The sequence below is a fragment of the Durio zibethinus genome, chromosome 1, assembly GCF_047325235.1.
Source record: "Durio zibethinus cultivar Kanyao isolate XHJ-2024 chromosome 1, ASM4732523v1, whole genome shotgun sequence".
Lineage (NCBI taxonomy): Eukaryota > Viridiplantae > Streptophyta > Magnoliopsida > Malvales > Malvaceae > Durio > Durio zibethinus.
In genome coordinates, this window is record NC_143162.1 from 34,490,443 (window position 1) to 34,506,567 (window position 16,125).

The 16,125-nt window shown below is 38.6% G+C and overlaps 4 protein-coding genes across 10 annotated transcripts; 2 read left to right on the forward strand and 2 right to left on the reverse strand.

Moving 5' to 3' along the window:
- The first annotated feature begins 2,954 nt into the window (after nt 1-2,954).
- On the forward strand, nt 2,955-4,117 carry LOC149520566 (uncharacterized). Its single transcript, XM_089747209.1, has 4 exons — nt 2,955-3,247; nt 3,292-3,526; nt 3,617-3,709; nt 3,809-4,117. Exons 1-4 carry the CDS (start codon nt 2,955-2,957, stop codon nt 4,115-4,117), a joined length of 930 nt encoding a protein of 309 aa, XP_089603335.1.
- Nucleotides 4,118-5,228: 1,111 nt separating this feature from the next.
- On the reverse strand, nt 5,229-12,895 carry LOC111312495 (ubiquitin-fold modifier-conjugating enzyme 1-like). Of its 7 annotated transcripts, none has more exons than XR_016345601.1 (4): nt 12,127-12,895; nt 11,982-12,043; nt 11,432-11,587; nt 5,229-5,530 (listed from the first exon to the last, which is right to left on the reverse strand). XR_016345601.1 is itself a non-coding variant. In XM_089766494.1 (3 exons), exons 1-3 carry the CDS (start codon nt 12,361-12,363, stop codon nt 11,098-11,100), a joined length of 267 nt encoding a protein of 88 aa, XP_089622620.1. In that variant the 5' UTR covers nt 12,364-12,895; the 3' UTR covers nt 10,800-11,097. The 7 variants fall into 7 exon arrangements, 2 of the variants coding, with proteins under 2 accessions (XP_089622620.1, XP_089622612.1); XR_016345602.1 differs by lacking the exon at nt 5,229-5,530 and adding an exon at nt 10,800-11,114 and having other exon boundaries at nt 11,404-11,587; XR_002692893.2 differs by lacking the exon at nt 5,229-5,530 and adding an exon at nt 10,800-11,114 and having other exon boundaries at nt 11,432-11,829; nt 12,127-12,894.
- Nucleotides 5,984-10,073, forward strand: LOC111312494 (putative disease resistance protein RGA3). The gene has a single exon (XM_022912801.2). The coding sequence runs from the start codon at nt 6,302-6,304 to the stop codon at nt 9,839-9,841; it is 3,540 nt and encodes a 1,179-aa protein (XP_022768536.2). The 5' UTR covers nt 5,984-6,301; the 3' UTR covers nt 9,842-10,073.
- On the reverse strand, nt 12,541-14,517 carry LOC149520567 (uncharacterized). The gene is made up of 7 exons (XM_089747284.1): nt 14,252-14,517; nt 14,067-14,186; nt 13,635-14,004; nt 13,442-13,504; nt 12,992-13,342; nt 12,758-12,890; nt 12,541-12,665 (listed from the first exon to the last, which is right to left on the reverse strand). Exons 1-7 carry the CDS (start codon nt 14,515-14,517, stop codon nt 12,541-12,543), a joined length of 1,428 nt encoding a protein of 475 aa, XP_089603410.1.
- Nucleotides 14,518-16,125: the final 1,608 nt, after the last annotated feature.

The following is a 16,125-nucleotide window of genomic DNA, read 5'->3' on the forward strand; positions in this document are numbered from 1 at the left end:
GCTATAATGGACACTTGGGACAAGACAGCGATAAAGGACGAAAGCCTGAATGAGAAACAGAAGGGCAAGCTGCCAATGTCAGTTTCACAACGGGGAATGAAAGCAAAATAAGAAAGACCGAATTAAATATGGCCCAAAAAGGAGAAAATTCAAAATGCATGGTCTTTCCCATGCTAGATGTTGCTACGGGCACATCAAAAAATAACCCAGAAAACAGTGGCTCCATTTCCATGCAAGTTATGTACCCGCATTTAAGTCCCATGCAGGTTGAAAGGACCTCACATGAACAGAAGAGCAGGGGTCTTGATAATAGGAAATAACTGGGTCTTCGTTCCTCAGCACAGTCTATACCAGTTGAGAACCTTCTTACAGAACCTAAGGAAAAGCATAATGATTTCATCGTGGAACTAGAGTCGCGTCCAAAAATCGAAATTCAGGGGACTCAACGTAAGTTAAAGAATGAAGATTTCCATGAACAGGATGTTGAGAAGGGAAAGAATGCAACATGCCAAATGAAGAGCGTCCCCCCAGGTTTCCTCAACATCTCCTTTGGCCTATTTGGGAGAGAACCACGACCCTTTAAGACAAGTCCTAAGCGAGATAGGGGTGAGGAAAGATTTCGACGGTCTATTTCTCCCACAGAAAGGAGGTTCAATGCAAGGAATGAAAGAAGTGGAGGAACACACTCCCAAAAGGTTGTGGATCACCTCTTCACTGTTGATCACCCTACCTCTAGTGATACCTGCTCTATATTCCAACCTTTCCTATGCCGAATGGAACCAACCCGCACCCACCCTGAGGACTTTAAACCCCCATCAAGCCATATAATGGATTTTGGAAATGCCAGTGACCCCACTAGCAGAGAAAAACTTAGAGATTCACATTAAAAACATGCAGCTCACGGCTTTGAAACCTCTAGTGGATCAGAACACATATCAGTTCAAGATATATGTGATCTCATTGATGGTACAAGGAGTGGAAACCCTACTCCACAAAATGAAAGTCATACCGAAAGTGGGGCAGAGTGTTGGAGCAGAATGGAACAGTGAATTGTTCGAGGTTCGAGAGATAGCCCAAGACTCCCTCTCTCTTTGATCCTATGTCTTTAGTTGTGTGGAACTGTTGCGGGTAATCATGATAATCATGGAGACAAGGGTAAAAGAAGGAGATGTTCGTCACATCATTGATAGGCTCCTGTTTGATGCGTAGAAGGACACCGAAACCATTGGGTACCATGGTGGCTTTTGGATGTTGTGGCGCTCGAATCTAGTTACGATTTAAGAGATTTGCCATATTAAGCAGGAAATCCACGTTCCTGTCGAGGTGCACCCTACAAATCATCTTTGATTTTTATCAGCAATTTATACTAGTCCTACGTATAAAGAAATAAAGATTTTATGGGAAACCCTTAAAACTGTTGCGACCAAGCATGATCTTCCATGGCTTGTTGTGAGGGACTTTAACGGGGCAGACTAGTAAACTGCAATAGGCTACAAAAGTTGCATGATTGTTTAAATGCTTGTAATCTCGCAGCTTGGGCTATAAAGGTGCAAAATTCACCAGGTCAAACTTGAGGAATATTAGACACTTGATTCAAGAAAGAATCGATTACGCTTTTACAAACCCTGCTTGGAGGCTGTTGTACCCTGAAGTGGACGTCCTACACCTCGAAAGAATTCGATTTGATCACGCCCCAATTCTTATCTCCTTAAAGGGGAGAAGGCCAACAATTGAAAACTAGCCTTCTAAATTTCAGAGGATGTGGATTGATCATCCAGACTTTAATAACGTTGTGACGACTCACTGGGGTCTAAACAATTTATCTCTTGCTTAAATTGTCCAAGCCTTCACTAACAAGCTCGAGTTATTGAATAAGAAAACTTTCGGCCATATCTTGAAGAAGAAAAGGAGACCTAAGGCAAGCTTAAGGGGGATCGAGAGAACACTGGAGGACAGACCAAATGATTTTTTGCTTGCACTCCAGAAAACACTAATGAGAGAATACCAGGAAATCCTCAAGCATAAGAAACTGCTTTAGGCCATGAAATCAAGGGTTGAATGGTTGGTGGATGGGGAAAGGAACATGAACTTTTGAACGACGACACAGAAATGGAATAGGGGGCTATTTGACTCCAACGAGACGTGGATTACAAAGAAAGAGGACCTCAACCAGCTTATTATGGACCATTTCGGGACTCTTTTCTCAACCGTTAAGGTGTGCGAAAACTTATCCATAAATCTTGATGATTTAAATGGAATGCATTGACAAAACAAAAAAGGCAAAGTTTGCAGGCCCAAGGTACTGAAGTTGACGTGAAAATGGCTCTCTGGTCCTTAAAACCTTTTAAGGCACCAGGGCCTAATGGGATACACCGCTTTTTCTACCAAAAGTTTTGAGAAGACGTTAAAGCGAAGATCAACACATCATGCATGGAGGCTTTCGATAATGGAAAGTTGTAGAAACATCTGAATGATACTATAATTACCTTAATTCTGAAGAATCAAGCTCCTAATACTGTAAATCACTTTCGGCCTATGAGCTTGCTCAACACCATGTACAAAATAATGATGAAATTAGGGTTCAAAGGTTGAGACCCTTACTGGACAAACTGATCTAGTTGCTCTAAGGCAGCTTTATACGGGGGAGATAGGCCATTGACAATGTGATCATTATGCAGGAAACAATCCATTCTCTGAAAACAAAGAAAGGGAAACAGGAAAATATGATTCTTAAACTCTATTTGGAGAAGGCTTATGACCGATTAGAGTGGGGTTTTATAAAAAAAGTTCTGACCTACTTCATATTCCCAGAGAAATGGATATCTCTGATCATGGACTGCATTACATCTTCCAGCATAGCCATTGTGGTTAATGTGGAGAAACTCTTATAATTCAAACCCTCTAGAGGCATTCGACAAGGGGATCCTTTATCCCTTTCAATTTTTATTTTATGCATGGAATACCCCAGTTTGATGATTCAAGAAGTGTGCGAGGACAAGAAGTGGCATCCGATAAAGGTCTCAACGCAAGGACGCATATTATTTGTGGATGATGTTATTCTATTCGCAAGAGCAGATAAAAAGTCAACAGGCACAATCAAAAGGGTGTTGGACAAATTTAGTGAGGAATCTGGACAAAAAGTGAACACTAGGAAGTTCTGTATACTCTTTTCCAAGAACACCAAAACTAAGACGAAGGGCTGGATCACCGTCACCTTGGATATTGAAAGCATAGAGGAGCTTGACAAGTATTTGCGTTTCCCCATGCATAATTAAAAAAGGCCAAAAGCAGGACTTCAACTTTATTCTTGAGAAGGTCAAAAGTAAGCTTATGGGTTGGAAACCAAGTTGTTATCCCCAGCTGGCTGTACGGTACTCATACAGTCCACTACATCAGCTGTCCCTACTTCATGAAATGTAGAGCCCTTCCTAGTTACACTTGTCGTGAGTTGGATAAGATCAGTCAAAATTTTCTATGGGGAAGGGGAGAAGATAGCAGAAAACTTCACAAACTAAAATGGAGTGAAGTGACTAAGCCTAAGAAGGAGGGTGGTGGTCTTGGATTAAAAAGGAGCAAACCTTGAAACCAGACATAACTCACCTAAACTTTGTTGGAGGATGATACATTAGCAAGAAAATCTCTCGGTGAAAGTCCTGGCGAACAAATATCTTTTCAAGAAAAACCCCCAAACAACTCCAACTCTTCAATTGTATGAAAATCCATGAAGAAAAGTCATGCTTTCATTGAAAAAAGGATAATGTGGGTGATCAATGATGAAGCCAAGACAAATTTTTTGTTCGACAATTAGACGGGAAAGGGAGGCATGAGATCTCTCATTGAAAGACCACTTGAGCGAGAAAAAGAAAACATCTTGGTTAGGGACGTGTGGATCAATTGGGAAAATCATGGCTGTTTTAAGATTTCTTTTCAATTGCTTGAGAAGGTTCTCAACTTTATCTTGAGCATCCCTTTCTCCCTATGCCAGAATGGGGAGGATACTGTATGTTGGAAATACTCAAGAACGGGAGAATTTTCTCTTAGTAGTGCCTACAAGCTTGTGGTAGATGAGGACTTCCAAATCCTAACTGAAGAAAAAGAGAAGTGGACATGGATATGAAGGCTAAATTTATATCCCAAACTTCATTTCTTTTTGTGGGAGTGCATGCATCGTATATTGCCTACTAAGGTGTTCCTTAGAGCTAGAGGAGTGGAGATCCAAGTGAGTTGCCCCTTCTGTCAAAAAGGGGACGAAACTCTTAGCCATCTTTTTACCAAATGCCCTATAGTTGTACCCTGTTGGACCTTTGTCAATGCCCCCCAGGGAAGCTACTCCAACTTTAACTCTTGGAGCAATTGGGTTAAAGCCAATGCTACATCAAAATTCATAACTATGAAGCATAATATCCCATGGAAGGTCATGTTCGCTTTTTTTCTGTGGGAAATTTGGAAAGCTAGAAACAAGCTTGTCTTTAAAGGTAATTTTGAACCAACAAGGGTTGTGGCTAAGGCCATTTGAACGTGCCTATGAATTCCAAGCTTTGACGGGCAAAACGAAAAGAATTCCACTTCTTTCCTTTACTGAGGTCCAATGGAAACCCCCCTCTCCAAAGCTGGCACAAGCTTAACACAGATGGATCATCCCTTGAAAATCCTGGCAAGATAGGAGCTGGATCAGTCCTTCGTAACCACTCAGGGCAGTTGCTTGCTGGATCTTCACGACATATACCAAGGGCCACCAGCGTGGAAGCAGAATTGTGGGCCCTTAGGGATGCCCTCAAAATGGCCAGTGAAGCGGGTGTTCAGAAACTTGTGGTTGAATTGGATGATATAGTGGTGATAAACCTGATTAATAATCTTGACCACACCAAGATGTTTCTGAATACTCTTATTTGTGATTGCAGGATAATATTGAAGAGTTTCCAACAGACAGTGTTGATGCATACCTTCCATGAAGGAAACAAAAGTGCCGATGGTCTTGCTAGGAGGGGAAGCGAGGCCTTGCAGGAATCTTCCTCCTATGTTTCCAATGTTTCTAGTCCTTTTCTTTTTGAGTTCTTCCCTACCCCCTGCTTGTATTATCCTTTTTTATTAGCTGAGATTGATGAGATAATGATGTATCGTACTTTATTTTCATGATCTATGAATGTTTCCTTTCTCGACCAAAAAAAATTGGAAATTTTCCAACAGAGATTATGAATACTTTCAAGGCAATGCCATGTAAACCTCCTCTACTTGATCAAACGTCACATTTTGCTCATAAAGACATCCCATAACTCTTAATTCAAGTGGCTTCCAATGCCATTTACAAGCTACAAGCAAATGAAAAACCAAGTTAAATTAAAATTCCTCTACACTTTCTATATCCCTAATTTCCTCTGTACAGAAATAGATCAATAGAAAATAAAATTCAAAATGCAATGGATAAAAACCATTAACATTCACAAAAGAAACCCTAAAATTTAGCATACTAATTTTTTGGCCAAAGTGGCTTGAAATGCACGGTCAAACAATTCTTCCCTCCTTTATAAATCTGTCAAAAGAAAAATCAAATAAATAATCACCGGGCAATTAACAAAAGGGAAAATCAAAACCAATTAATTATTAATTCATAAATATAAAATGAAAGATTCAAATTACATCAAAAAATTTTCATAATTTTTTTAATTATTAATTTTAATAAATTTAAAATTTAAAATTTTTAATTTATCTCTCTTATCTGTTAAATTTATTAAAAAAAATAATAAAAAAATTAACACCTTTTAATTTTGTATTAATACAAATTAATCCCTCATATAAAAAAAACATATTAAAAATTTATATTATATATAAATTTTAATTTAATATTTTTAATAATTATTTTTCATTTCAGTATAAATTTTCCCTACTGATCTTAAATTCAATCATGTACTCTTTTCACTATTTTTTTTAATGTCATTAAAATTAATCTCACAATTGTCATTATCAATATCGTGTAAACGAAGCCTTAAACTTCAACGTTGCACCGTTCAAAGTCAAAGGGCTGTCCTGTCAATTTAACGTGTTTTAAACTTAAAAATGGATTTTCAATAATGTTTTGACACGTAGAGAACCTATGAAAAGGATTGACCGGGATTCCAGCTGAAGTGACCGAGATGTTTTTTTCTTTTTGATAATGAGAATCTGGGAGAAAATTCAGCTTCCTTAGTCAGAGGAAAGCAAATTACGACCATTATACCACTAGGAACTTGAAACCTGGCTTGACCAGCGGTGTGAAGGGCAAGAAGGAAGGAGCTGTGGTTCTTGACTTCTTTGAGGCAGCAGTATGGCTGAGATAGTTTTGAGCCCTCTGTTGCAGGTGGTGTTTGAAAAGCTAGCCTCTCGGGTTTTGAGAGAGGTTGCTGATCGTTGTGGATTCAAGGATGAGATCCAGAAGCTCCAACGTGCGTTGCGGATGATCCAAGCTGTACTTGAAGACGCAAAAGAGCGGCAAGCTACTGATAAAGCTTTGAATTTGTGGTTATCTGAGCTTAAAGAGGTAGCTTATGATGCTGATGACTTGCTTGAAGAGTTTAGCCTAGAGGCTATGCTGCAAGAAATTGACAATAGTTTTACTGAGCAGATGAGCAACATCGTCCCCTCTTTGAAACCTTTTATAACATACCTCAGAAAATTGCCTGAATTAACACAAATAAGGGAGAGACTAGACGTGTTATTGGAAGAAAGGTCCTTTTTCAACCTCAAGCAAAAAGTTGGTGATAAAGATATGAAACGTGGACAGAAAAGAGAGACTGGGTCTTTTGTGATTGAATCTGAAGTCATCGGAAGGGAGGAAGATAAAGAAAAGATAATAGAGATGTTACTGTTAAATACTGAGAGAAGTTCTAACAGTACTACCAGAGTTGTCTCAATTATTCCAATGGTTGGTTTAGGGGGCATTGGTAAAACCACTCTTGCTCAAACAGTCTATAATGATGAGAGGGTGATGAGAAATTTTGAGCTGAGGATGTGGGTATGTGTTAATGATGATTTCAGTGTAAGAAAGATTGTTAACTTGATGATAGAATCTGCAACTAGGGGAAGATGTGATGATCTTTTGGGAATGGATGTTCTTCAGTTTCAACTACGAGATTTATTGTTTGAGAGAAGATATTTGCTTGTATTGGATGATGTATGGAACGAGGATGAGGATGAATGGGATAAGCTTAAAATTTTGCTAAAGTTTGGAGCATACGGAAGCAAGGTCATAGTAACAACAAGAAGTGCAAAGGTTGCAGGAATAATTGGAACAGCGTCTTCTCACCATCTTAAGGGTCTGTCTGATGATGATTGTTGGGCTTTGTTCAAGCAACGTGCCTTTGCTCACGGCCAAGAGGATTATCCGTACTTGGTCCAAATTGGGAAACAAATAGTGAAGAAGTGCGGGGGAGTCCCTCTAGCTGCAAAGACCCTGGGTAGTCTAATGCGCTTCAAAAGGGAGCCAGAGGAGTGGCTATCTGTGCAGGAGAGTGATCTATGGAATGTATGTGAAAAAGAAAATGGGATATTGCCGGTCCTAAGGCTGAGTTATAGTCATTTGCCATCAAATCTGAAAGGATGCTTTATGTATTGCTCTATATTTCCTAAAAATTATGTCATCAAGAGAGATATGTTAATTCATCTTTGGATAGCAGAAGGCCTCATTCAACCGACTGAAGAAAGAAAATCTCTAGATGATATAGGAAACGAATACTTCAATGACTTAATGTGGATGCTTTTCTTTGAAGATGTGAAGAAAAATGATGTCGGTGATGTAACAGAATGCAAAATTCATGATCTTATTCATGATCTTGCAAAATCTGTTGCAGGAGAAGAGTACTTTGTATTCGAACATGGGTGCATGTCAAGAAATTTGGCTAAACTTCGCTACGTGTCTGTGGTCTGCGATTCTGGGTCCTGTACTATTCCAGAAGCCTTGTACGAGGCTAAGAAATTGCGAACTCTCATTTTATTATATCCAAAAGGTGACCTTGGTGAAATCCCAACCAAGTTGTTTTCAAGTTTTAGGTATCTGCGAGCCCTGGATTTGGGTAATTGTGGCATCAAAAGGGTTCAAAGTACAATTTCTTCCTTGAAATATTTGAGGTACCTCAACCTTTCAAACACCTTGATGGAAATATTACCGGAAAGCATATGCAGCCTTCATAACTTGCAGGTGCTGAACCTATTAGGTTGCGCTGATCTCATTGACCTACCAAGGGGGTTGGCACGACTGGGCAAACTGAGACATCTTATAATAAATGGTTGTGAAAGATTAACTCGCTTGCCAGCTGGTATTTTTAAACTTATTCATCTTCAGACATTGCCATTGTTCATTGTTGCACATGAGACTAATAATCTCAGGGAGAATGCTGATCTCGGAGAGCTGAAGCGACTGCAGCTAAAAGGTGAGCTGACAATTAGAAAACTGGAAAATGTGAAGAAATCATTTGTAGCTAATGCAAACTTAAAAGAGAAAAACCTTCATTCTTTGGAGTTGTCATGGGGAGATGATCATGAAGGTTTGAACTTGAACATGAACAATGATTCTCTTTGCAAAATGGGAGAGATTGTGCTCGAGTGTCTTCAACCACCCCCAAAACTCAAAAGTTTGACCTTAAAAGGATATCCAGGAATTTGCTTTCCAAGATGGATGAGTACTCTCAGACTTCCTGGCTTAACAAAATTGGACTTGATCAACTGCAAAAGATGTGAAAATCTCCCTACTCTAGGTAAACTTCCATTCCTAGAGATTATCCACATGCGTGGAATGGATGCTGTGAAGAATATTGGCAGTCAGTTTTATGGGGAAGACAGTAGGATATTGTTTGGATCTTTAAAGGAGCTTACTCTCATAGACTTCCCCAATTTGGAACGCTGGTGGAGTATAAGTGGAGGTGAAGAATTCCCCTCACTTGTCAAATTAACCATCAATAAATGTCCTAAGTTGATGATTATGCCAAAATTTTCATCTCTTAGGCATTTGGAGTTGCATAACTGCCACGAAACGATACTAAGGTCAGCAGTAAATATAACCTCACTTTCTGTCCTCATTATTGATGTTTTCACCGGACAGTTGAGTATATTGGATAACTTGCTTCAAAACAATGTTCATCTCATGTCTCTAACTATCAGCTCTTGTCCCAATCTACGCTGCATCCCTTCTAGTTTGGGGAACCTTGTCTCTCTAAAATCATTGACAATTTGTTGGTGTGAGGAGCTCTTATCTTTGCCACCGCAATTGGAAAACCTCACCTGCCTGCAGTCTCTGGAGATCAGTGAATGTCATAGCCTTTCAGCTTTACCCCAGAGCATAGATGGGCTAATCTCCCTTAAATATTTGTCCATTGAGAACTGCAGTAACATAAGATCATTACCAATAGGACTGCAACATCTTAGTTCTCTTGAACACTTAACGATTATGTACTGTCCAAGTCTGGTGTCTTTGCCAACTGACTGGCATGACCTTTCCATGCTGAGGAGTTTGTGCATTTTATGCTGTCCAGAGCTGTCATCTCTGCCTGAAAGTATTAAACATGTCACGACTCTGCAAAATCTGGAAATCCATGGTTGTACTGGTTTAAATGTGTTGCCAGAGTGGATTGCATACCTTTCACTTCTTAGATCTTTGGCGATATCAGATTGTCCCAATATGACATCACTTCCAGATGGTCTTCAGTGCCTGAGCAACCTCCAACGTCTTTCCATTCAAGAATGTCCAAGGCTTGAAGAGCATTGCAAGAAAAATATAGATAAGGACTGGCCAAAAATAGCTCACATTGCCCATATTTACATCGGATCACCAGAGGTCAGGAAAGAGAATGTTGCCAGCAGCTCATTGCGCTGAAGTAGAATACATATCAGAAAATCTGGTCATGCTCTTGATATGTCCGACTTCATTCTCCTCTTTTAATTGCCTCTCATTCAAGTATCTTTTGACAATGCTCCATAGAATATTCTTGAATATGTTTTTAAATTTTTTTTTTTAAAAAAAGGCCTTTTGAATCTAACAGACCGAGTCTTGAGCAGGGGTTTTGTAAGACCGATCATAGCTATTTATTATCATTTAGTTCTTCTAACCTAATATGAAATATTTTAGATTATTCAACAAAAATATGAAATATTTTCAATAATGGTTAGTTATTTTTATGTCCTATTAATATTTATAGCGAAACATATTTAAAATAATAATTTAAAATTATAATAACATATATGTCCATTTTCATTGATAAAAGAGTTTTACGTTTCTATATAAAATTATAAATAAAAACATATAAAGTTGTTTATTTATTCAAATATAATATAAATAAAAACATATAAGGTTCTAATTAATAGTCTGTGTACGGAAACAATTTCCAATTCTTGTAATAGTATAAGTAATTAATGGAAATAAGGCTGTAAAATGATTGTGAACAGTTTTTTTTGTTTTAATGTGTGAAAATGATTAATTGATGAAGCTCATAGACTTACCACTTTTTTTTTTTTTTTTTGTCTTCAACCTGGTGCAAATTTTTGAGTAGTTTCCAGCCGAGGAAAGTTTAGCGCCACGAATTATCAATTACCAAATCTGCGTTTGTGCCTCCTCGAAAGCAACAAAGTTTCTGCATTTTTCTTGTGCTAAGGAATGCTTACAGCATTGGCAAAATTCAGCCACAGAGCAAAGAGACCATTAGAGAAGATAGAGCACTTAAAACTCGGTCTCATGCACGTTTACTATGTAATTGCAATAGGACCATAATTCCCTAGGATTGGAAAGGTAGAGGGAGGAGCTAGACATAAGCCTTTGCGCACAATCTTGACAAATGTATTTAAAAATAATAATTGATCCTATTTGCATTTCAAAAGTAAGAGGTCAAGAAGTTTCAACATTATCTATCTGATTGTAGGACAGAAATTTTGACACTTTCAAGAGACATCCTGTACACTGTATAATTATGCCTGAGCTTTTATTTCTGAAACTCCGAGTACACAACTTTAACATCAGAAAATACTAGGACTCATTAGATGAGGCCGCATTGTCCTTATGCTCGATCATAACAGAATCCATAAGAATGGGAATCTCTGCAGCAAGCCATGGAGCAAGACCCAAACAAAGTTCATGTGCTATACCAAACCTAGGACTGCACAACAAGATCAGAGAAGAAAGAACCATTGAGCAACAATTACAGTAGAAACAATGAGAATATGCACGGAAGTCAAAAGATACGACACCAATTATCTTTAGTCTATTGTTGAATTCTAGGTAATCTAAAAGGTTGAGCAATGAGATCCTTGAACTTCCATTTCTCATTCCATGATTACCACCTAATAATTTAGTTAAATAAGTATGAAGCATGCCACACCATTACAAAAAACTACACTGGAATTTTTTAAAATGGCTGCCTGACGTAAATGTTGCATAATACTAACCCATTAAAATCCCTCTTTTAACACTTACTCGTCATGGCTTGATCAGCATTGCCTTCTATATCTTCATCTAGCTTTCCATCTAACTTCAGCTACTATTTCCTCAACGGTTTTAATCCAACTCAACCTAGCTTTGCTGCTACCCAGTAGGTTGCATTACCAAGAACTATCACTGTTAATTATTTGCCTGCATCGGACAAATGTTGAAAGTGGCACAAATAATTTGCTCATTCAACAATGTAAATTTAAAGGATGATTGTTATACTTCAAATGGAATTTTTCCTACAAAGATTATGAATACTTTCAAGCCAATGTCATGTAAACCTTCTCTACTTGATCAAAGGTCACATTTTGCTCTTAAGTACATCCATACATCTTAATCGATGCCATTTCCCGTCAAAACCCAGCAGCTAGATTAGTAATTGCAAACTACAAGCAGATAAAATACCAAGTTAAATTAAAATTCCTCCATACCTTCTACAACACTAATTTCCTCGATTCCGAAATAGATCAATAGAAATTAAAATTCAACAGATGAAACCAATCAACAATCACAAAACAAAACCTAAAATTCAGCATACCAATCTTTTGCCCAAAGTGGCTTGAAATGCACGGTCAAACAAATCTTACCTCCTCTATACATCTGTCAAAAGGAAAATCAAACAAATAGTTACCAAACCAAGCAAATAACAAAAAAGAGAAACCAAAACCAAAATCAAATTTCACCTTCTGAGTCTTGCCATCGAGTTGGGGCAACTCAAGTTCGGGAGCAGTGGCCGGATAAGTAACGGGTATATCAAACTGGAGATCGAACTCATACTTGAGGAGGTTATGGACGGACCAGCACTTGCCGGTCCAACATGTCCCTTCGGGATTGGCTGGAATCAATCGTTGTCGTTGCATTTGTTCATTTGGGTGTAGGCGATCAGAGCCCTGTACTATTCTTTCAGCCTCTGAGTCCATACAGCTCCGTCTCTGGGGCCCGCCTTCGTCGTCAGTATCGGGATCTGGGTCAGCGTCGACTTCGTATTCGGGTGTCCCAGCCTTCCATTTCCTGTTTTCCCTCTTTCGCTAACCCTTCCTAAACCCTACATTTGATACTTTTTTTTTTTAATTTTTTGGATAAGTAATTTTTATTCATTATCCAAGAAGCGTTAGAACTACTACCAACCAACAATTACATACTGTAAAACTTTTTACACCACCAAATGAGTCCCTACTTAACTCCCAGCTCTCACATGGTTCTTTGTTAACACGATCATAAGCTATATTTTTTAGGCCAATCAATCGTAATCTAATCACATCTTTGATTTTTTTTAATATTGCTCCCCTGTGAGCTCCACTGACTTGTATATACGTGCATTCTTTTCTGCCCAAATCCAGTATATGTACGCCTCCCACGCCAGTCGTAGTATGACTGAGACCAAAGCTTTCCCTCGTAGTCTACTAACTGCCCTCTCTAGCTTATTTTCCCGTCCCTCAGCTTCTTTCTGTAAATTACACAGGTGCAGTACCTGTTGCATACCCTCTTAGAGTATCTACAATTAAAAAAAATGTGGTCCCTAGTCTCCTTCTCTTGCTTACAGAGTACACAATCCCCATCAGTGTGAATTCCCGGAGAAACTAGTCGATCTTTTGTTGAGAGCCTATCAAGAGTAGCCACCCAAGTAATTACAGCATACTTTAGTATGTGAAATTTACACCAGACAAGCTTATGCCAATTTCCTTTCATTTGCCATTCTCTTATTTCTTCCCACACACTTGCAGTCGAGTAGCTAGAACCTTTATTATTCCAAACTATTCCAGTATCTGCTTGTGTCAGAAATTTGCTTGCAAAACTTCTTATCTGAAGCAACTTCCTCGTACACCAGCTATGACTTTGAGTTTCTGGAATTTCCCAAATGTTTCTTCCCTTTAACACATATGTGTATCCACGCAAAGCCTGCTTGTGTAAAGATAGACTATAGAAGCCTAATCATGCAGGCTTTGTTCCACGCACCAACATCTCTCAATCCCAACCCTCCTTCTGACTTTGGTTTACATATTGCTTATCATCGTACTCGGGCTTCCTTTGCTGTGCTTGATTGGCTTTTCCAGAAAAATGCTGAACAGAGCTAGTTGACCCTTTTGATTACTTTTTTTGAAAGAACAAAATGCTTGCACCAGTAGTTATGAATACTAAAAAAGACAGATTAGATCAATTATAATCTACCTGCCTAAGACAAATGTCTTACTGTCCAGCTATGAATTCTTGCTATGATCCTCTCAATTAGTGGCATACAATCTGTCATAGTAAGCCTTCGCGGCACCAGTGGAATCCCAAGATATCTAACAGGAAGTTTTCCCATCTTGAACCCCGCGACTTTTAGGATTTCTTCAAGCTCAGTTCCTGGAATCCCTGTATACTCACTCTTTGCACTATTTAGTTGTAGTCCAGAATAAGTATAAAACTGCTTTAGTATGACTTGAATTTCCTTAATAGAATCCAACTTCCCTTTTATGAAGATAAGGAGATCATCAGCGAAACACAAGTGTGTCAAGTTCACCTTCTTGCATTTAGGATGGTAAGAAAAAATGCCATAGGATGCAGCACTATCCAGTAACCTGTCCAAAACATTCATAGCAATAACAAATAAGTATGGTGACATAGGATCCCCCTGCCTTACTCCTCTTGCCCCCTTAATATCCCATCAAGCCTCCATTGATTGATAAAGAAAACATTGGTGAAGTGAGACAGCTTTTTATCCGACCAACGAACCTTTTTGGAAATCCTATTGCCTCTAAAACTGAGATTAAAAATTCGCAACTTAAAGAGTCAAATGCTTTCTTTAAATCAATTTTAATGGCACACCTTGGAGACATGGTAGCTCTACTATAACCTCTCACCAATTCCTGCGCCATAAATACATTGTCTATTATGTTTCGCCCCTTTATAAAGCCACTTTGACTGTTACTGATTAGGGTTGGCATAAATTGTTGCATTCTGGTAGCCAGTATCCTTGTTATACTCTTGTAAATAATAGTACAGCAAAATGTTGGTCTATAATCAGAAATGCTAGCTGGAGATGGGCTTTTTAGTACCAAAGTTATTATTGTAGAGTTGAAAGCAGGTAGCATATCGTTAGTTTGAAAGAAATATGATACAGCTACAATGACATCCTCCCCTACTATACTCCATGTAGACTTGAAGAAATGGGCATTGAAACCATCAGAACCCGGCGCTTTATCACTATGTTAAGTAAAAATAGCTTCCTTAATTTCTTCCCTTGTAACATTTTGTGATATTGCTGTCCGTTGCTTGTCCGTCAAGGATACCTGGAGTAAGTCAGTCCACAATTCTTTCTTGCAGCCTTCAACATTAGCATCAGTTGTGCCCATCAACTGCTTAAAAAATCCCACAGCCTCATCTGATATCTGTGAGAAGTATCCAACCTATTTCCATTACTGTCATGCAGTACCTATAATTGCTTCTCCTCTGCCTTGCTGCCACTATTTTGTGAAAGAAACTTGTATTTTGGTCTTCTTCTTGCACCCATCTAATTTTTGACTTCTGTCTCCCTAAGCTTTCCTCTGCTTTCAACAGTTCAAAGAGTTCCAAGGACAGTTTCCTCTCATTCTCTGCATCAGCCTTAGGTGATTGCATTAAAGTTGCAAGTTGTGCTGCTGCTAACTCTTCTTTTTTCATTCTTACCTTCTTTGTTAGATCTCCGTATTGAGTGAAGTTGAAATTCCTTAGCATTGGCTTCGGCCTCTTTAATTTCTTTTGCAATACAACCATAAGTTTACCACTCACTGGTACAGTCCAAGATTCCTCCACTAGCTTTAAGAACTCAGGGTGCTTTACCCAAAAATGGAAGAACATAACTGGTTTTTGTGGTGATTGTCTCAATGTAGTCAACTTTATAAGAGCTGGGCAATGGTCAGATACTTCAGGGAGGAGGAATTCAACTTCTGAATTTGGTATTTGCGTGAGCCATATATCATTGATTAGTCCTCTATCCAATTTCCCTGACAATGTATGATTGCTTCAAGTAAAAAGAGGCCCTGTATAAAGATGATCTAGAACAGTCAGTTTCTACAAGCATTCTTGAAAAGCTTTTGTACTGGAGCTAGATATTTGGACTCTCCGAAGAGTGAGCCACAACATTAACATCTCCAGCCAACATCCATGGAAAGCTTTCTAGAATACTTTTGAGAGAAATCAAGTGCATCCATAGTCTTTTCCTTTCATCCTCACTATTACACATTTATATAGCTGTGAAGTATAGCTTATGAGTGCCATGTAAAATGCTACATGTAATGCTTGGGTCAGTTGTATCGACTAAATCAATTGTTAACTCATCCTTCCATATCATCCATATTCTTCCATTATAAGCAGTGGCATAGTTATGATGAATGGCCCAGCCAACAAAGTTATTGTTCAGAACTTTCTGCATGTTTTGTTGCTTCACTCTTGTTTATAACAAACAAGCCATCTCTACTTTTTCTCTTCTGATCCTACCTACATCCTCTCTTTGTTTCAGAGGATCATTTAGTCCTCTGACATTCCAGCTAAGCACATTCAGGATGAAAAGGGAAAGGATGAATGACCTCCTAGAATAGAGTGTTCCACCCTAACGCGTTAGTTTTTCCCTTTATCAATAGGACCCTTTTTCTTATTCTTCAACTGTTTCATCAAATCTGCAACTCCTGCTGCTGTCGCCTTTACTTTCTTAAGTGAATTAG